This window comes from Megascapheus bottae, chromosome 3 (assembly GCF_031878675.1).
Source record: "Megascapheus bottae isolate mThoBot1 chromosome 3, mThoBot2.hap1, whole genome shotgun sequence".
In the NCBI taxonomy this organism is placed as follows: domain Eukaryota; kingdom Metazoa; phylum Chordata; class Mammalia; order Rodentia; family Geomyidae; genus Megascapheus; species Megascapheus bottae.
In genome coordinates, this window is record NC_143511.1 from 87,490,374 (window position 1) to 87,512,430 (window position 22,057).

Genomic DNA, 22,057 nt, shown 5'->3' on the forward strand with positions numbered 1-22,057 from the left:
GTACGGTCCGGCGCGGGGCCGGCCGGCGGGAAAGCGCGCCCGGAGGAGTCGACGGGCGCCCTTCCGCGGCAGCTCCGACATGCCGGAGACCGACCGCTCCCGTCGGGACCTCACGCGATGGAAGAAGAAGAAGAAGGAGCCGGTGCACCGCACGGTCAGCCAGATCTGCCCGCCGCCCCAGCGGCCCCTGACGGTGGCCGACATCCGCCCGGGCATGGAGAACGAGAGGCTGGGGGTCGTCCGGGACTCCATGTTTCAGAACCCGCTCATCGTCAAGGTGAGGTTCCCGCGGGTCCCCGGGGCTGCCCGCCGCCCGGCGCCGGCCTCGGGTCCGGGGAAGGCTGAGGCCCGCGGGGCTGCCAGCGCCGTCCGGGTGGAGGCCGCGTCGCCCTCCACAGGTGCCCCGGGGCCCTTCGCGGTCCGCCTCGGTCCACCGAGAGGGAGCGGGGGAGAAGAGCGCGGATCTCGGGCCCCCGAGGGCCCGGCCGCGGGCTCCGTCACCCCCGCTCTCCGCCGGGCCTCCCGCGCCGCTCGGGCTCCGCCGCACCGTCCGGGCCCCCCCGGGAGAACCGGGATCGAGTCCGGAGGCCGTGGGCCGACGCGCGCGGCGCCACTGGAGGGCAGTGTGCTTCCAAAAATGCCCCCGCGCCTCCGGGCGCCGCGGGACGGGGCGTCCTCTCAACCCTCACTCACCTCCCGGCTTCTGGTGGAGCCGGAGCGCCGTGGAATGGAAGGTTTAGAGTCTCATGGACTTTTCTGCTCAGGCTGGCTTTGAATTGCAATCCTCGGATTGCAGCCTCCTGAATGTCTAGGATTACAGGGCGTCATGAAATCATTTCCCCAGAGTTAATTACTCCCATTGACCCCCCCACACTTACATATATGTAGTTGTACACATATCGTGCATACATGTTACAATACATTTAATATGCGCTCTCACATATGTAAAATACGGGGTATATATGTGCAAATTGCTCCCCTTTTTCTTTTTCCCTCTTGATTCAACTCCTGGCTGTGCCAAGGACAACATTTGGCCTCTGGGTGGCACTCGCTGAACACCGTCCAGGATGATTCCTGAACTGAAACTTAGGGACGGAAAATGTACAGGCCATGAGTGACTGGCCAATGCCCACAGCCTCTGAGCTCTCTGGTGAAATTCCCAGCATTCTGTTCGCTCAGGGGTGGATAGGTGGGGCCATTCCCTCCGGCTGCCCTTTTAGCACTTGGGACTCTGTAAGATCCTTACTGCAGTGGTCGGAGGATATCCACATTTGATGTCTTCCATCACATCTGATTGACATAAAAGTTGGGAGAGAAATCTTTTCTATAACCTTCTTTACTGCATCAATGCCATCTCTGTGGAGCATCTGGCGTATGGTTGTAGAAGATCCTGGGTAGAATCAATGTTCACTCACTCCCAACGCAATTTTTTTTTTTTTTTTTTTTGCCAGTCCTGGGGCTCAGACTCAGGGCCTAAGCACTGTCCTTGGGCACCACTTGAGTCACAGCACCACTTCTGGCTTTTTCTGTGTATGTGGTACCAAAGACTCCAACCCAGCTCTTCGTGCAGGCTAACACTAGGCCATATTCTTGGCTCCCCAATCTTATTTTTGACACTTTAAGCAAATTCTTATACACAGTGAGTAAAATTTGAATTAGGGAACATTGAGGGCTTGGGCTTTAAAGAGAGCAGGGAATCCTTCTATCTGTCAAATATAATATAACCCTTCTATTAATTACAATAAAAATATATGAAAAAACACAAACAATTTTAAAAAGAGAGCAGGGAAGAAAATAGAACTAGAAAGTAAGGTTCTAGAGTGTGGAAATTCTTTTTTTTTTTTTTTAAAGGTGATATACAGAGAGGCTACAGTAACATAAGTCAGGTAATGGGTATGTTTCTTTATTTTCTTTTTTTTCTAGTCTTCAGGCTTGAACTCAGAGCCTGGGCACTGTCTCTGAGCTTGTTTTGCTCAAGGCTAGTGCTTTGCCATTTGAACCATAGCACCACTTCTGCCTTTTTCTGTGTGTGTGATACTGAGTAGTTGAATCCAGAGCTTCATGCGTACTAGGCAAGCACTCTTAACAGTAAGCCATATTCCTAGCCTAAATTTTAAAAATTGTTATTATAAAGGTGATGTACAGAGGAGTTACAGTTACACAAGTTAGGTAACAAGTGCATTCTTTTTGGACAGTGTCACCTCTCCCCCTTTCTCTCCCTCTCTCCCCCTTTTTCTCCCTCTCTCTCCCTCTCTCCCCTTCTCTCCCCTTCTCTTCCTTCTCTCCCCTTCTCTCTTCCCTCTCCCCCATCTCCCTCTCCCTCCCCCACCAAGTTTTTCCCTCCTATCCTCACCCACAAGTTATATAGTTCATTTTCAACACAGTGTCTAGTGAATACCGTTTCATTTGTTCACCCTTTGTCCCTCCATTTCTGTGCCTCCCTTTACCCTCCCAAAGACAGATAAATGAACACACACACACACACACACACACACACACACACACACTACAGCAAAGAAAAAAACTACTTGTTTCCATTTGAAATCGTGTGTGTGTGTGTGTGTGTGTGTGTGTGTGTGTGTGTGTCAATTGGTTGGTCGTGGGGCTGGGCACTGTCCCTGAGCTCTTTAGCTCAAGGCTATACCACCTTCCCACTTGAGGCGCAGCACCACTTTTGGTTTTATGGTAGTTAATTGGAGATAAGAGTCTCTTGGACTTTTGAGCCTGGGCTGGCTTTGAACCACAATCCTCCGATCTTAGCCTCCTGAGGAACTAGGAATACAGGCATGAGCCACCTGCACCCAGTTTCTTTTTTGATATTACTGGAATTTCTGTTGTTTGTTTTGTGAATTTCTTCATTGTAATTTCTTGGTTTCACTGGTCCCAATTTTCAAGTCTTGTGCTGGAATGTACATCTTCATTGTATGTGGCAGAGGGCAGGAGTCCCTGGCCATGGGTGTGTCTGCAGAGGATGATGGCAACTGAAATGTATTTTGGTTCTGTTGATGTGTGTGCCTGGAGGTATGCATCTCTGTTGGAGGAATGTAGCACTTTAGAAATAATCGCTTATTTCACCATACTGGGAGATTGTTGTACAGGTTTCTTCCAGCTGAATAGAATCAGCAATTTTTCCATTTAAAATGCAGAGACACAGACTGAACAAACACAACATTGGTGTTTTCCACCCCTAGAATTTACCAGGATGTGTAGACATCCGTTATTCAAGAGCATGTCTGCGTGATGCCACAGCTAACCAAAGGAAAAACGAAAAAACTCAGGCATCTAAGCAGAATTCCATCTTCAAACACTCAGTACATAGGTGCCTTATTTAGTGCCAGCCAAGTAATAGGATTTAATTGAATCAAAATAGCCACAAAAACTGCCGTTAATGTTTTCACTAGCGAGAGCCTCTTCTCTATTATATGAAGCTATTTCTCAATTTCTCAGTTTTTCTCCAATGTGACTTTCTGGGAAGAATAAAATTAAATAGAGAAAGATGCAAGCTTTTCCCTTCCTGACTCTCATTTCTTTCGAATCCTGTGACTCAACATAGAATTCAGCGACAATGGCCTTCAAGGCTCCTTCACAAAACCTGTCAGGGTGCACCCTTCCTGCCATCAGGACTTGGCTGATATCCTGTCAATACAATTATGGGGAGAGACTGCTTGGTTTGCTCCCCTGACAGCCTCCAAGCTTCTATCACCCTGGAGAGGCAGGCTGCACACACAGGTGGAATTTCTTCCACTGAGTATCCTCAGAAAGTGCAAATGATCATGGCACCTGATTGTTTTCATAATTTATTACTGACTTTGTTTTTCTGTAGGTTTTTTTTTTTGGTCACAAATAAAAAGTGCATGAATTTGTAAAATAGAGTGAGACAAAACAGCATTTGGAGCTGGGAAGAAGCTTACAGACATCTGATCTAGCTTCCCTTTTTGAGGATTGGAAGGCCCTCCAAGAAAAGAGAATCACCCAAGCTATTGCTCTGTCCGGGTGTCAGAAGTGGGACGAGACTGACTCAGCCCCATGAGTTTTTGGGTTTTGTTTCATTTTGAATTTGTTGTTGTTTTGGCTTTTTATTCATTTAGCTTGTACTGAGGCTTGGCTGGACCTCCTTATGTCCCTTGGCTTCTCCACTCAAGGCTGAGCCACACCTCCACTGCCAGAACTGGAGAAGGGTCTCACAGACTGGGCTGGTTTCAAACTTCCATCTTCAGATCTCAGCCCTCTTAGGAGCTAAGATGACAGACATGAGCAACTGGTGCCTGGCTTAGCCGGAGCTCATTCGGTCACACCCTTGATTTATTAATTCATGACAACTCAGGTTGGCTATATACTGTATACCCAGCAATCACCAGATGTTTACGAATAAATCTAATTTCAATGCCATCTCATTCAGTATTTCTTTCACAAGGAGTTCTACTGATTTTTTGGGACTTGTTGACAGGCAAGGAATACTTAAGTGTTTATTAAGTGTCCCGAATCATCCTCTGCTCCCTTTGCCCACAAAGAGTTAATTATGTCCTATTTAATGGGGGTGCAGGAACACACACATGCACACGCACATGCACACGCACACACACGCATCTTAGCACAGCATTTACCTTAGAAAAACCAGTCCCTGTCATAGATCACCCCTGTGAATTTTCCTGTAAACTACTCTGCCCAGAGGGGCTCACATGTGAAGAGAGGTGGTGCCCTAGGAAAGACTCAGCAAGGTTTTATGGGAAAACAGAACTGGGACTGGATCTTGAAGGATGAGAAAAGCAGGTTCATCTCAGAAGTGAGGAGACTGGAAAAAAACAAACTCAGCCCTATGGGACAAAATGATTCTTCCTGTCTCAGCTCCTTAGCGTTCCCAGGTTCTCAGCTCAACTCAAGTTCTAATTCATGAGACTCAGTGATGTTTCAGAATCATTATCATTATCAGGAAACACTTATTTAGAACCAGTGGGTTTGAATGCATGCTGTACAAAATTAGATGAGCACACCACCTCTAATAAATTTTGATGCTTATGGACATAAACACACAGAGTGAAAAGAAAGGCAGGGTGCAGAAGACTCAGTTGTGCAAATATCCCAGTGTGGGTCAGTATTTTATTACAACTGAGTCCTGTGTGAAAATGACACAAATGACTTTAGCTGTTGGTGAGAATATACTTCTCGTTGTTCAGCCCCTTTGCATGCACTTACAGTGTAATAAAGAATGAGATGGTCCAGCCTTGCTTATTTGTTTAGGGAGAGTGCAGTATGTTTATCTGTCCTGGCAATTTGTTACACTCTGAGCTTTTCTGCTCAAGGCTAGCCACACCTCCACTTCCAGTGTATTGGTGATTAGTTGGAGATAAGAATCTCAGAGACCTTCCTGCCTGAGCTGGCTTTGAACCATGTGAGCATCCTCTTGAGTAGCTAGGATTGCAGGTGTCAGCCACCAGCCACCTGGCTAGTTCATTTTTTTTTTTTAATCCTTTTTCTTCTTAAATCAAAGCCTCCCCCTTTTTGGTATCCTTCAGTGAGCCATCAACTAACCACTCTCCCACATCAGGACCAAGGCAGTTCCAGAGGGCAGAGCTACCACTCTGCTAGCTTTTAATGGATGCCCCAGGGTAGCTGCTCTGACCTGAGCATGCGGCCACCTTCTTCTCTGTCCCTCTGCAGAAGGGAGTGCTTTGGCTGCAGAACCAATCCAGAATATAGGTTATTCCACTCAATTCAGCCATCCCCCAATTATGTGGCTGTCAGAACTCTGCCATGGAATGGTGGGAAGGCTCACTGAGCCAATCAGTGGTCACTTCTAGCACCTAGGGCATTGCAGGCTCAAGTGCTGCTCACCATATTTTAGACTGCTTGCTCCTTCCTTCCTTCCTTCCTTCCTTCCTTCCTTCCTTCCTTCCTTCCTTCCTTCCTTCTTGATGCTACTAGGATTTGAATTAAGGGCCTTGTACTTACTAGGCAGACATTATACCACTTGAGTTATTTTACCAGCTCTTTTTGTGTTGGTCTTTGGTCTTTTTTTTTTTTTTTTTTTTGCCAGTCCTGGGCTTGGGCTCAGGGTCTAAGCACTGTCCTTGGACTTTCTCAAGGCTAGCATTCTACCACTTGAGCCTCAGCACCATTTCTGGCGTTTTGCTATGTATGTGGTACCGAGGAATCGAACCCGGGTCTTCGTGCATGCTAGGCAAGCACTGTACCACTAGGCCAAACTCCCAGCCCCCCTTTTTTTTTTGAGATAGGGTCTCACTTTATGGCTGGGAGAGCCTGAACTGCCTACTTGTGTTTCCCCCACATAGCTGGAATGACGGATGTATGTTACTATGCCCAGCTGTTGATCAGGGTGGAGTCTTGTGAACTTTTTTTTTAGGGGGTCTGGTTGTCTTTGAACTGTGATCCCCAGATCTCTGCCTCCCAAGTAGCTAGAATTAGACTTTAGCCACTGTGCCACTTATTTTTTCCATTAAAAATAATTATTAGAGAGGAGCAAGCAGGGACAGAAGGGGAATAGCATTCGTGCTCTTCAGTATATACTAAAGTGAACTGTGTGACTTGTGGACAGGAATGGGAGGGGGAAACTGGGTGAAAGGAAGGAAGGGATGACATTGTCCCGAAGAGAAATTTGGTGAAGAAAAATTTACTGAATCATGAAGTAGTAACTCCTCTGTACAACACCTTAATATCAATAAAACTATATTTTAAAAATCAAAGCTGGGGTTTGAACTCAGTCTCTCAGCTAGTCAAATGCTTTACTACCCAGCTACATCTCAACCTTGTTCTTATTTGAAAGATAAACTTATTTTTTTTCCTTTTTTTTAATCCACTGATATTTAGGTATTTAGTATATTTATGGAATTGTGCAATCTTGGCCAATCAATTTTTTTTTCTCTGAGTATGTAGTACCAAGGAATCGAACCTAGGGCTTCGTGCATGTTAAGCAAGCACTCTACCACTAGGCTATGCTCCCGGCCCCAAACTTATTTTTCATGTTTTCTTCTTATAGCATATATGATATTTTCAAAAAGCTAGACGTGGAACTGTGGCTCCACTGTGGTAGAGCACTAGCCTTGAACAAAAATGCTCAGGGACAGTGTCTAGACCCTGAGTTGGAGCTCTATCTAGGACTGGCTACCCCCACCCCATAAAAAAGTTCAAATTTATAAAATGTAGTGAATTAATTAATTAATTTATTTATTTATTTATTTTTGCCAGTCCTGGGCTTGAGCTCAGGGCCTGAGCACTGTCCTTGGATTTTCTCAAGGCTAGAGCTCTACCACTTGAGCCTCAGCACCACTTCTGGCTTTTTTTTCTATGTATGTGGTACCGAGGAATTGAACCCGGGTCTTCATGCATGCTAGGCAAGCACTTTAACCACTAGGCCAAACTCCCGGCCCCAAAATGTAGTGAATTTATAATGAGACAGGTGTTCATGTTTTCCCGCTTTGTGTTGTCAGTGAAGAATACTGTCACCATCCCATGTCACAAACCCTTGGCCCTGGAGCCAGTTGGTATACACTGGTTGAATGTTGGTGCTTAGCCCCTGTGTCTTGGCAAGTGACTTAACTCCCTGATCCTTACTTTCTTAATTTCTAGAGTCTAAGACCTCTTTTATCCATAGCACAGCTTGTAATGAAAACTGATTTAGATGACATAATGATACCATGGAAAAGATGATGACATTCTGGAATTACATTAGTGGGTCTTGTTTTAGATTGGTGACTGGGGTTTGAACTGAGGACATAGGCACTGTCCTTCAGCTTTTTCACACAAGGCTGGTGCTCTACCACTTGAGTGGCAGCCCCACTTCAGGTTTTTTGCTCACAAACTTGACCGCTCATGTTGGCTTTGAGCCACAATACTCAGATCTCAGCCTCCTGCGTGGCTAGGATTAGAGGCATGAGCCATGGCAACCAACTTTATTTTTTTATTTTTTTGCCAGTCCTGGGCTTGAGCTCAGGGCCTGAGCACTGTCCTTGGACTTTCTCAAGGCTAGAGCTCTACCACTTGAGCCTCAGCACCATTTCTGGCTTTTTTCTGCGTATGTGGTACCGAGGAATTGAACCCGGGTCTTCATGCATGCTAGGCAAGCACTTTAACCACTAGGCCAAACTCCCAGCCCGGCAACCAACTTTAAAAAAAAAAAAGATTCCTTCTATATCCATCTGTTTCTATTTCCTCTCTTCTCAATCAATGCTATTTTAGTTTTCCTATTTTCTTCCCGTTTGTGCTATAGCTTACATAAGTTTAACTTCTCTGCCTGCAAGCTTGTCTGTCTCTAGGCTCGTCCACATTGTAGTTTAATGAAAATCAAAAGCATTTCCAGGAGCCAACAGTGTGGCTCAATAATTTATTAGGTAAACTAATTAGGATATAGACTGTTTTTAAAAAAATAATCTCTGTCTGTTTCCCTGCCCTACCAACTTCCAAAGGTTTTTTTTTTTCTGATGCATGAACGAATCTACGATTTAAAGCAATTGATTGTGTCCACCTGAAATTAACTCACAGTGGGCTAAAGCCTTGTCATAAACCTTGTGCTTTCATCTTGACAGTAAATACTGCATTTCAGGGAAGTAAATACATTTGCTTTATAAAGAAAATAGCTATAATTTTCTACCCACTAATTTATACTTTTTGTGCACATACTAGAGCTTGCATTCTTGGGTTTCTTGCTCAAGGTTAGCATTCTACCACTTGAGCCACAGCTCCAGTTCCATCTCTTTTGCTGATTAGTTGAAGATAATCTTTTTTTTGGTCAGTCATGGGCATGAACTCTTGGTCTGGGTGCTGTCCCTGACCAAGGCTAGTGCACTACCACTTGAGCCACAACATCACTTCTGGTTTTCTGGTAGTTAACTGGAGATGAGAGTCTCACAGACTTTCTTGCCCAGGCTGGCTTTGAACTGTGATCCTCAGATCTCAGCCTCCTGAGTAGCTAGGATTACAGGTGTGAGCTATCAGCTCCTGGTTGATAATCTTTACTTTGTCTTCTAGGACTGGCTTTGAACCTTGATACTCTAATCTCAGCCTCCTGAATAGCTAGGATCACAGAAGTAAGCCCATTCCACCCACTAATTTTAAATCACATAGGGGGTCATCAAGAGATAGACCTGGGTCACAACGGTCACTGCCAATGGCAGAGGAGGAAGAAGGTCCCATTCAAAGGATTGTAGACAACAGAATGAGCACCAAAGAGGGATTTCCAATCTTTTATTATGGAGACCCAACAGTACATATTATGAGACCAGTAGACTCAGGAGCATACTAGGTAAGTTGCATTGTGCCACTAAAATCCTCTGTGCTTTGTCCAGGAAAGTCAGGTAGGATAACCAGAGCCTTTTGATTTTGTGGCCTCTGAGTGGCTGGTCATTGGTAACCATTATGTCTCTATTTGACTGAAGCTCAGATGACACATAGCAATCTCCTACAAAGACAGGGAGCCCCCAAAAGATGTGGATAGGGGTGGTCTTTCAGCCATGGCATTTTCTATACAGGAATTGCAAAGATTTCTGGCTGTTGACCTCTGATGAACTTTGCACATGAAGACTATTTGTGGGGGAGGGGTGGGAACTGCAGAAGTAGGGATTGGGCAGAAGGGGATGCTGAAGCTTATATATTTTGAGCATTTTTTGTAAGAAATGGAATAAAATGTGATGAATTTTGGAAATGAATCATGGGCTAGTAGGCAATAAAGCATCCTTTGTTTCTGGGTAAGTGAACTTTGGAGTGGAAGCAGGGAGTTTTCCAAGAGAAGCATAGCATAGCTAGTGGGGGTAGGCAGGTGTTAGTTTTGAAAGATCTCAGTTCTTCTCTGGGCTACAGGTCACTCATTCACTAAGGTCACACACAGCCCTTGCGAGCTGTCTGGAACCCAGCCTTCCTTGGAACACTGGACCATTTGCAAAATGTTTCTGTTCCATACCCAGATGTGTGCTCGCCAGGAATGCGTGCTTTGTCCCTGCAGCAGGAAGCTCACAGGTCCTAGAGGACACAGGAACTCAGTGGTCCTTACTTCAGGATGAGTCCAGGGTTCAGAGTCCTGCTGCTAGGAGGCTGGGCAGTCCCCTCTGGAGGAAGTGGTCACTGAGGTGTCAGAAGTGAAGTGTATGCCTGTCCATGTTGCATTGGATGGTGGGAAGAGACCCATTTAGGTAGAAGAAAGGGTTTGTAAAAGGCGAGGTAAATGGGCCGAGAGTTTGGCCTAGTGGTTAAAGTGTTTGCCTAGCATGCATGAAGACCCGGGTTCAATTCCTCGGTATCACATACATAGAAAAAAGCCGGAAGTGGTGCTGCGGCTCAAGTGGTAGAGCTCTAGCCTTGAGAAAGTCCAAGGACAGTGCTCAGGCCCTGAGCTCAAGCCCAGGACTGGCAAAAAAAAAAAAAAAAAGGCTAGGTAGAGCCTGGAACACTGGAGAAAGAGGGCAGGGTGTCTGCTGTAGTGCACAGAATAAGGGAAGCTGTTCAGGACATCCAAAGCCAGAGAGCTTTGCAGGAGCCCAAGCCTAGGAATAAAGGAGACAAGCTAGAGGCATGAGGGCTAGGGATGTGGGATGTGCCTCAGTCCTTCAGCCAGCCAGCTAGTCAGCCAGACACACACACACACACACACACACACACACACACACACACACATACACGCACACACGCACACACCCTCCCTCTGCAGGCCAGTGTGTGAAGCCTGGGATGGATCTATTAATTCCATCCAGACTCCTTCCCAGCCTGGATGTTTGTCACACAGATGAATGGTGGGATGTGTGCGTGCATCGTCCTGTGATGGCTCAAGGTTAGCGATCGCGATTTGTGTATTTTTTTTTCTTGCGAGTTAACCAAGCTCGAGTGTGAACTGCTCCAAATTGTCACAAGTCGTTTGAGGGAACCTGCAGGCGTGGTTCTGAGGGGTCCCTTCGGGCTGACGGCTGCTGGGCTTGGCGGCTGCTTCTAAAACCTCTATAAACTGTCACTGAAGATTTTGTTTTCTCTGTAGGCACCCACTGGGCATAAAATTGGAGGTTTAAATAAGTCTTTCAAAAAACCCCAAACAACCTCACACCCCTCCCCTTTGAAAAGGAAAGTGTCTGCCTGGTAAGAGCTGTCCTTTCTCAGGTGGCACATGGGACAGGAAGCTCACAGGCCTGACTTTCCCTGTGGCAGGATGGGGAGGCAAAAGCTGAGCTCAGAGTCCTGATTTCTAGGAAGCTCCAGGTTGTGGATCTCTGAACCCACAGATAGCAGCTGCCCACTGTGGGTTGTACCACCCTGGGCCTGGCACTGTGCTCACCCTTTATTCACATCATGGAACTATCTCTTAGTTGGTTTTGTTTGTTTGTTTTGGTTTCACTCAGGGTTGGTTCTCTACACTTACTCACAGGTCCACTTCCAGCGTTTTGGTTGTTAATTGGAGATTAGAGTCTCACAGACTTTCTTGCCCTGGCTGAGTTTGAATCTCTATCCTCAGATATCAGTTTCCAGAGTAGCTAGGATTATAGGCATGAATCAGCAGAGTACAAGGCTGACCACTAAGTTGTTGTTGTTTTTGTTTGTTTGTTTGGTTTTGTTTTTGCCAGTCCTGGGACTTGAACTCAGGCCTAAGCACTGTCCTTGGACACTTTTTGTTCAAAGCTAGCGCTTTGCCACCTAAGCCACAGCACCACTTCTGGCTTTTCCTGAGTATATGGTGCCGAGGCATGGAACCCAGGGTTTCGTGCATGTTAGACCAGCACTCTATCACTAGGCTCTGTTCCCAAGCCTGACCACTAAGTTTTAAGAAAAAGCGAAACATCCAGAGAAAAGGAGCATGAATATCTAGGTTATTTGCAATGCATGCCTCTGTTGGCTGGGGAATGGGGTGTCTTAGGGTAACCAGAATGGTTTCAAAGAGAATGTGTCCCCCCCTTCTCCCACACAGGGTCCCCTTCTCCTCCCCACTTCCCTAATCAGAGAGAGCAAATTGTTATCAGATTAGTGCCAGCAATGAAAAGCACAGTCCGCTTCTCACCCTCATAGTTAGCATTTAGATAGACTGGGACAGGGGCCCACACAATGAGCTTCAAAGCCTGGCTCAGGGCGGCAGAGGGATTAATTTCTTTAACCAACAGGCCTGATCTGGCCTAACTCATTACCCTGCCTGTCAGTGTGGATGTTGTAGGCAATTGAAGATTATACCATTTAGGCTTTTCTCTTGTTTTCAGCCCAAACCCAGGGCTATTGAATTACACATTGTGGCAGACACCCCCCACCCCCAGTCAATACACAGCGGCCTAAGGTTCTAATTCTGCTTCATTTAAACTTCATCAACTTTTCCAATCAAGTGGAAGGATCCGAAATAGGCTCTCTGAGCAGAAAGGCCCGATTCCCTTTGTCAGATAATTTATTCTGTTTCCCTACCACCACCCCCTCGCTCTTTTTCTCTCTCCAGCCCTGCTCCCCAATCCCCTCTCGGTGCCCCCCCTCCCCTGATCCAACACTGAAAATGAGATTACAGTATTTAAATGACTATGGTAATCAATCTAGGGACCCTGAGCTGAGATTGAGGTTAATTTTTCTTAGCAGAACAAAGAAGCGTGATGCCTTTGGGGATACGGAAGTGCAATCTGGGGTTCTTGCTTATGTTTCTACCCCCACACCCGGCCGAAATTGCAGTTTTAGGAGTCTTTTCTTGCTACTAACTAGGCACTGAGTGTGATTTTCTTTAAGCCCCTAAGAGAGCAAAAATGTAATTTTGAGCTGATAAACAGTTAATGGCCTTCAATCAACAATTTTAATAGGAAAAAAAGTCACTTACACGATAGGAGTACAGACCTAATGAAAGAGTGATCATTTATGTTATTTATTTTGAAACACACATGGAAAAATTTCCCATCATGTTAGACCTAGTAATTATAGTCACAAGATGTGCCCTTAAAGTTTTGAATGAAGAGTCTTGTCACTGGGGCAGGCTTCTCTCTGGCAGCTCGTGCTGCTATAAAAGTTGAGATTTTTGTCATATTTTGGCTAATTGGAAACTGAGGTCATTATATCTTTGAAAATATACATGAAAGTATTTGTTCAATTGGTACCTGAAGCTGTTGTAGGCTGGCCAAGTCACTAGCTGGGGAATCACTCCTCCACTCACCTAGCTTCTAAAATGGAATCATGGAATGGTTGTATGTATATTTCTTTGTCTTCCTTTGCTGACTGTCAGAGCTGTTTTACATGCTGCCACAATGTTACCTTTTATTTGTGTTAGGAGAAAGAGTTTGACAAGTTTGGTATACAATTTTCCTTTGACAAGGCCAATTTTTCTTTGCAATTTTGAGTTTGGAAATGAAATTGTCTCGCAAGGAAATGGGCAACATTATTTTTTTGGGGGGGCAGACTTATTAGAGGAAAGAGATGAGAGGAGAAGAGAGAAAGAGAGCGAGAGAGAAAGAGAGAGGGAGAGAGAGAAAGAGAGAGAAGAGAAGAGAGAGAGAGGGAATTGATTTCAGAACATTTCCTTCCAGGATCCTGAAAAGTCTTCATATGTTTTATTCAAAAAAAGAAAATAAGAAGAGTAGGATTTGATTTCAGTGCCTCCTTGGGGGAGGAGGAATAAGAATCAACAAGCATGTCTTCAAATAGGAATGCCTGGAATTCTGGTCTCCCCTCCTGACTCTCCTGGAGTTATTAAAAAGGCTGGAATGAGTTGTTCTTCTGGATTATAATGACTTTCTTGCAGACCCTTTAAACTGTGGGTGAGTTTCTTGACAGTCGACTACATTTGCAAAGCAAAATATTTTAATAACCGTCATCAGCCTGAGCAGCAACAGCAACAGTAAAGTCTTATGTAACCTAGTTTGCCAAGAGTGAAGTTCCCCCCTCCTCGTCCCCTCCTTCCTATGCCCCCTCCTCCCTGCACCCCCATATCCTCTCTCCATGACTGTTTGCTGAAAAAGGAAAAACCATCGCGCCCTTTGTGCTACCAAATTCATTTGGGGCTGTGGTTTATGGTGACATTTTTCTTTCTTAAAGCAAATATTGACTCACCATGGGGAAATTAAAACTCCATTAGGTATTGCTACATTGTACAGCAGGCCGCATTATAGCAGTCAAGCTACTATTAATTGGTTCCTTCCTCAGGAATAATTCAGGGAGGGCAGAGGGAAAGGGGAAAGAGAAGATAGATGGAACCCATAATTTCTTAAAATGACACCATCTAAATCAGCACAGGTGATCATTACGTGGTTATTCATCTAAATATACAGAAGACGCTGCCTAATAATAGGATGAATTTATCAATATAAAAAGCCTGCACTTGAATTATTTCTAGGCTGGAGAGAGTACATTTTAAAACACAGGTGGAGACGCGTGCTAGTAGCTCACGTCTATAGCTCCTGGCCACTCAGCAGTCTGAGATCTGAGAATCACAGTTTGAAGCCAGCTTGAGAAGGAAAGTCTGTGAGATTCTTATCCCCAGTTAACTGGCAAAAAGCTAGAAGTAGAGCTATAACTCAAGTGGTAGAGTGCCAACCTTGAATAAATGCTAAGGGACAGAGCTCTGGCCCTGAGTTTGAGCCCAACTTGAATGTAGGTGGGCCAGCTTTGCCCAGGGTTGGGCAACTAGAACACAGAAGGCCCTGTTCTACTTTGTGGGTCAAGAAGTTTCTCTTTCAGCTTTTCTTCTAGTCATTCATTGTTTCTTATACTGCTGCCCATCCATCCCTTCCTGCTGCGTAAGCCTGGGTCCCAGCCCCCCTACTCCATCAGGACCTCTCCTTTTTCTTCTTGCATGTAGCCATTTTGCCCTGGGTGTTAGTAACAACTTTGCCACAACACACACACACACACACACACCACCACCACCACCACCACCAACAACAACAACAACAACTACTACTACAAGTACGCATATTTATCATCTTAGTCTAGGGGCCAGGAGTCCAGGATCAAGATGGGACAGGGCTTAGATTTTCCTAAGTGCTGGGAGGGAAGCATCTGTTGCTGGTCAGTCCTTTTGTTTGTAAATACTCCACCCCCCGCTTTTTTTTTTCAGTTCTTGAGTTTGAACTGAGAGCCTAGGTGGGTGCTTTACCATTTGAGTCACATACCTAGCCATTTTTGCCTCAAACCCCAGTACTCCTAACCATGCTTCTGTGTGGATGCTATGTTTACAGTCACATGATTGTCTCGCTGTGGGTCTGTACACATGTCTTCCTCCCACCCCAAGTTTTTGTGTTGGTACTGGGCCTTGAACCCTTCACACTCCTGTTTAGTTTTTTTCACTCAAGCCCAGTGCTCTACCATAGCTCTAGTTCCAACTTTTGTTCTGTTTAACTGGAGATCTTGATGATTTGTTTGTCTAAGCTAGCTTCAAACCTCATTCCTCAGGTCTCAGCTTCCTGAGTAGCTAGAATTACAAATAGGAGCACTGACTCCACTCCATTGGGATTACGGGCATTCTCCACCATACCCAGCCTCAGATTCTATTTATATGAGGACATAGTCACATTGATAAAAGATTAGGGGCTCATATTAATGCACCACAATAACACTATTTCTGAATAAGGTGACATTAGGTCTTCCATACATAAATCTTGAGGAGATACAGGTCAATCCTTGACCAATCTCAATGGATGCCCTGGCTCACAGTTGCTAAGCAAGGAAGAGAAGCAGTGAGGTTCCTTCTGTGCACTGCTGTGCAGGTGCCAAGCAGGACTATTCTTTCTTTCTTTTTTTTCCAGTCCTAGGGCTTGAACTTGGGGCTTGGGCACTGTGGCACTGTCCTTGAGCTTTCTCAAGACTCTCTCTCAAGGCTCTACCTCTTGAGCCACAGCACCACTTTTTTAGCTTTTTCTATGTATATAGTGCCATGGAATCAAATCCAGGTTTTCGTGCATGCTAGGCAAGCACTCTAGGCCATCACTAGGCCAAACTCCCAGCCCAGGACTATTCTCTTATAGTTCTGGTCCTGAGACTGGGGTATGCCTGGGCCTGAGGTCCTCGGGGCTTTAGGCTCCTTTATTCCCATGCTGGAACATCTTGAGCAACAAAGCTGTAGTTGGTTTGTCAAGGTCTAATATGGAACCACACACACACTCACACATACAGTGTTACATGCCACTTCCAGCTGTAACCAAGACAATGGTTTTTGCATCCTTTTGAGTACAGAGCCAAAACAAGTGCTGCCATGGCATAAGAGAATAGAAAAGGACTTTTTACCTGCTTGGACTAAGGAGAGTAGATGAATTACCTCCTAAGTAAGGCCTTCCTGTGGCAGAGGAAGCCTGAGGATTTTATTTGAGACCATGCATATTCACTGAAGGAGATAGGGGCATTCCTGAGCCTGCCTCGTTGAGGAGTCATTCCTGAGACCATACTCTTGAGAAGGAGAGATGGAAGACACATCTTGGCGGCACACTTAGCTCAAGGCCACGGTTAAGATGACAGGCAGGAGCACCTCTGGGCATGCTCAGCTTGTCTCAAGTTTTAGCTAAAAATAAAGGAAAGGACACTTGGCAGGTATGTTCACATAGGAAGTGTCCACTAAAGGGATTTTCCATGCTTAGCAGCTAACATAACCATTAGCCCCCTTCATGTTCCATGTAGGTGTGACTCCTTGGGCCTTGGGGCCTGCATCTGGTCCATGAGTTGAGGTAAAGATAACAGCTCATCACTATTGGCAGCGATATCTCAAGTGTTGAAGCTGAGGCCCACCTTGAAGGTACTGTGGACACAGCATTTGAGCTCTGTGATCTCCCCAGCCTACTAACAACTATTCATAAACCCTCACTTCCAGTTTATTTATGTATTTTTTTCCCTTTTTTTTTTTTTTTTTTTTTTGGCCAGTCCTGAGGCTTGAACTCAGGGCTTGAGTACTGTCCTTGGTATCGAGGAATCAAACCTGGGTCTTTGTGCATGCTAGGCAAGCACTCTACCACTAGGTTAAATTCCCAGCCCTGCCTTCCAGTTTTGTATCACCAATGGCAATTTCACCTTTTCAGTGGTCTTCAGCCCTGATCTATAACTGACTTGGGTTACTAACCATCTCTAAGATATTCTTTGAGGGTCACTCTAAATGCATTTCTTTTGTTTTCTCACAGAGCTATTTGTTATCCATCTATGCATCTATGCATGTATCCCCCTGTCCATCCATGTATCCATCATCCATCCTACCATGAATCCACCCATTCATGACACATACATGCATGCATTCATGAATTTATGTCTCATTCATGTATGCATACACCCATCCAGCCAGTCACTGCCTAGTACAAAACTACTTTAACAAATATCCATATTGTGTGCCAGGCACTAGATTAGGAATTAGGAAGACATTGGTGAGCAAAAGTTGACCTGGTCATTGCCTTTGTGGAAGTTTGATTTTTAATTGGCACATGAACATTCATTGAAGAATCACAAATCAATGTAAGGTTGTGACTGTGACTTGAATGAAGGAGAAATCCATGGCTGTCTTGCTGGAAGTCTTCCCCTAGTTGGGAGGGGAGGGAAGATTTCTTGGAGGAAGTGTACATCGAGCTGAGATTTAAATTAGCAGAAGACTGTGACTGGAGGTAGGTAGAGCTGGAAAGGAAGAAGGACCTTCAGGGCCCTTGAAAGAGCCTTGGGTGGGACAGAGCATGAGAGTATGGGAACTACGGGGACTGGAAGCAGGCTGGAGCAGCTGGGACAGGGGCTAGGAGAGAAAGGTAGACCATGTGGGGCCTAGGTGCAGGCCCCTTAAAAGAGTTTGATTTTTAGCCTAGAATAGTGAAGATCCAGCGAAGACCTTCAAGCAGAGGTGGGGACTAAAGCTGTTTAGCCAACAGAGATCAGATTGGCACTGGCTAGGGATGGAATTAGGGGGCTACAACATGGCCTTGAGAAGACCTGCTGGGGACTTAGGAAGTAACCCAGCCCACTCCAGGCCCTTGTTGAGGCTGGGGAGGTGGAGACACTGACAAACTGGAGCAAAATTTCAGAGGTCAATTGAAAGGACTCATATTTAATGTCTGGGTAGAAGTCATAGTTTGCTTTTGGATATTTCCTGCCAATAAGTGTCAGGCTTGTGGCAAATATCTGATGGCTTGCTGTTTCTGTATTCCCGCCTAGAGCAGGTTCCTACATATGGTTTACATCTTCATGAAGTTCTTTCTTTCTTTTTTTTTTTTTTTTTTTTTGCCAGTCCTGGGCTTAAGCTCAGGGCCTGAGCACTGTCCTTGGACTTTCTCAAGGCTAGAGCTCTACCACTTGAGCCTCAGCACCACTTCTGGCTTTTTCTATATATGTGGTACCAAGGAATCGAACCCGGGTCTTCGTGCATGCTAGGCAAGCACTTTAACCAGTAGGCCAAACTCCCGGCCATGAAGTTCTTTCCTGAAAGTGCTTTTTCATGTCCCAGCCCTTTCTATACGCCATTGCTATTTTACACATTGCTGATATGGTTGAAATTCTGTGTCTCTCTACTTGAAGTCACCCAGGGCCTGGCACTTGCTATGCAAAACAAGTCTTTATAACATCAGCCACAACCCTAGCCCATTTTTGGGATTTAGATTGTTTTTTAGACTGACACATTTTTGCCTGGGCTGGTCTAGGAATATGATCCTCCTATTTTTACTTCCTGAGTAGGTAGGATTATAGCCACAATAAAGCCACACATGGCTTTTTTACTTCATTAATTCAAGTTTTTGACCCATTTGCCACATATGAATATATAGATAGCCAAACGCAGTGGCTTATATGCCTGTAATCCTAGCTACTCAGGAGGCTGTGATCTGCCCGGGCACTGAAGAACAAGAGACTCTTATCTCCAATTAATCACTAGAAAACAGGAAGTGGGGCGGTGGCTCCAGGGGTAGGGTGGTAGCCTTGAGCTGAAGAACTCAGGGACAGCACCCAGACCTAAAGTTCAAGTCCCATGACTGACAAACAAAACAAAAATCATGCAGCAATATATAACAGAATCTAAACTTTTTGCGTATCAGTTACAATATTAAAGGTAATTATCACTTTAACATTGCCTGACGTAGATACAAGGAAATAGGAAAACAGGATTCATTCAGAAGTGAAAAGATCTGTAGTTGAGACACACTTCATAGATCACACAGATTTGGAACTGGTAGTCAAGAATTGGTTTTTATTTATTTCTATAGTGTTGGAGACCAAAACCAAGGGGCTTATGCATGCATGGTAGGCAAGTACTCAATCAATGAACCATATATCAAGGTGTTTAACATAGTTGCTTTTGCTAGGAAATACTGAGTCCTTCCTTGGGCCCATGAGCTATCTGAGGGCAAGGAGGCTTGACCTCCCCTCCCAGCCTTCATCTGCTGACTCTGTCCATTGCTCTGAGCCAGGCTCTCCCACAGTCACTTTTCAGCCATCTTAGAATCCAGGAAGACCCTTGACACCTGCCAGGCATCAACGATTCTTACTATAACAAGGCCCGTTCTGAGGCAGTGAGCTTCCAGAGCACCTATGTTTGCTGTCAGCCACCGGAACACGCCCATGACTGGAACCATTTCATGCATACCTCTCTCCTTCTGCCCGTTCTTTGTCTACTTAAACCTGGAGCTTTTGTCTGTACTCAGAAGATGAACTGAAGTCTATCTTCCCTGGACTACGTACAATGCCTAGTAAACTTCCTTTCTGTGCCCTTCCTTCTAATTTGTTTTAGTTGTAGTGTTGGGCAAATGGCTGGACCTGACCTATGGAACCCAGAAGTTTGAGTCTGGAGCTTAAAATCTCCAGTTTCAGCTGGTTGCTAGTGGCTCATGCCTGTAATCCTAGCTACTCAGTGCTAGGTGCCGTGACCAGGTAAACACCACATGTGTCCAAAAGAAGAGGAAAAGTTTAATGTCAGGGAGAATATCAGGATAGACAGCAGCAGCTGCTGTTAAGCTAGAGAGGGGTATTTCTAGAGAGGGAGCCTGCATGAAGAGGTAGACTATTTTGTGAGTAGGAGGCGGGCTTAACAGTTAGTGGCCAGGGAGACCCTGAGACACAGATAGCTAGTCAGAACTTTGGCCTCTGGAATGTCGGCCCTCACAGGATGACTTCACCCCAGCTAACACTCAGGAAGCTGAACTCTGAGGATCACATTTTAAAGCTAGCCTAGACAGAAAAGTTTGTGAAACTCTAATCTTTATCAAACTACTAAAAAAGCCAGGAAGTGGACTTGTGGCTCATGTGGTAGAGCACTAGTCTTGAACAAAGAGAAGCTTAGGGATAATACCCAGGCCTTGAGTTCAAGCCCCAAGATCAGCATTAAAACAAAACAAAACAAAACCATCCCAGAGGGACCGGGAGTTTAGCCTAGTGGTAGAGTGATTGCTCAGCATGCACAAAGACCCAGGTTCGATCCCCCAGTACCACATACACAGACAAAAAGGCAGAAGTGGTGCTGTGGCTCAAATGGTAGAGCTCTAGCCTTGAGAAAGTCCAAGGACAGAGCTCAGGTCCTGAGTTCAAGCCCCAGGACTGGCAAAAAAAAAATCATCAAACAAAAGACCACCCCAGGGCTGGGAGTATGGACTAGTGGTAGAGTGCTTGCCTAGCATATACAAAACCCTTGGTTTGATTTCTGGGTACCACATACACAGAAAAATCTGGAAGTGTTGTAGTTCAAGTAGCAGAGCACTAGCCTTGAGCAAAAGCGCTCAAGGACAGTGCCCAGACCCTTAGTTCAAGCCCCAGGACTGGCAAAAACAACAACAAAAAAGAAAAACCACCCCAAAAACCAACAACAAAATAACCCTAGCCCAACAATCAGGAATCGGATTTTAAAGTGACTTTATAACTACATTCAAGGTGTAAAGGACTGTATGTTCACAATAAATGAAAAGATAGGAAAAAGAACCTATAAGCCTGAAGTGGACATTCTAGAAGTGAAAATACAATATCTGTAATTAAAAAAATAATTTAACAGCTTTACTCAATAGGAGAATCTAGGTAAGAGAAGAGTCAGGAAACTTGAAGACGTGTCAATTGAAATTATGCAACTGAAAAGTCACTGAAAAAAGTGAATATTTTAGCTGCATGCCGGCAGCTCATGCCTATAGTCCTAGCCACTCAGGTTGCTGAGCTCTGAGGATAATGGTTCAAAGCCAGCCAGGAACTTTAGTCTGTGAGATTCTTATCTCCAAATAACCACTAGAAAATCAGAAGTTGTGCCATGGCTCAAGTGGTAGAGCACTTGCCTTGAGCAGATGAGCTCAGGGACAGTGCCCAGGCACAGGGTTCAAGCCCCGTGACCTACAGGGGAAAAAAAAGTGACTATTCTTGCTAGGATGTTCATTCCATTTTCATTTGGTGGGAGGTTGAATTGTAGCTACAGAGCCTATGGCTGTGGAGGGCTAACTGTGTTCTTTTGTTAGGAAAGACAGCCCTGTGTGGTCTTCCTTCTTATCACTGTGTGTGATCCTGCTGTGTGGTCCTTGTACTGTCCCCTCCAGGAAGAGAAGTATCTGTCACCCACCACTGCTCCCACTGTCTGGCCCAGTGTCTCTGTTCTCCACTGTGTCCTGCTGCCCTGGGTGGGCCATTTCCCACTCATTGTTTACATGCCAGTCCTCACATCCCTCCTCTGAAATCTTTCCAGACCTGACTTCTGCTCTGAGATGTTGCTTGTGCCCCCAACCTTGGCCTCTAAAATATCCTATGTGCATTTCTGTCATTTCTATTACTTTGGGATGTCTGTGGGCACTTTGTTCTTTTTATCTGCAGTACTTGGCTCAGAATAACTTCTCAATAAATGTTTGTTCAATGAATAGATAAATAATCAGCTTAATGAGTACCAGGGAGACTGTTTCCCAGTAAATACTTGCTTTGGCATTCCAATGAATGGCTAGATTTATTTTTCAACTCAAACTGAAGACCCTGCTGTTTTAAGATTTAAAGACAGGATTTTCTCAGTGAAGAAAGGCCGCGTGCCAATGTGTACAGGTGCGTGAAATGGAGAAAGAAGTTACCATTGTGCTTTATTAAGAGGTGAAATATCTGTGCCTACAAGTTTGTGTAATTGAAACACAACTCATATCAATTGGGAGTGTGCCACCAAGCCCCTCCTAGCCTAAGATCAACAGAAGAACTTGCAGGAACCCGTCAAGGGCCT

At 45.2% G+C, this 22,057-nt stretch overlaps 1 protein-coding gene across 1 annotated transcript in view; it reads left to right on the top strand.

Moving 5' to 3' along the window:
- Cfap77 (cilia and flagella associated protein 77) overlaps positions 1–22,057 on the top strand; it is a 109,844-nt gene continuing 87,787 nt past the window's right edge. The window contains exon 1 of the mRNA XM_090329228.1: positions 1–277. Coding sequence (XP_090185354.1) covers positions 80–277 — 198 coding nt within the window. The 5' untranslated portion in view covers positions 1–79. The remainder of the gene's footprint in view (positions 278–22,057) is intronic.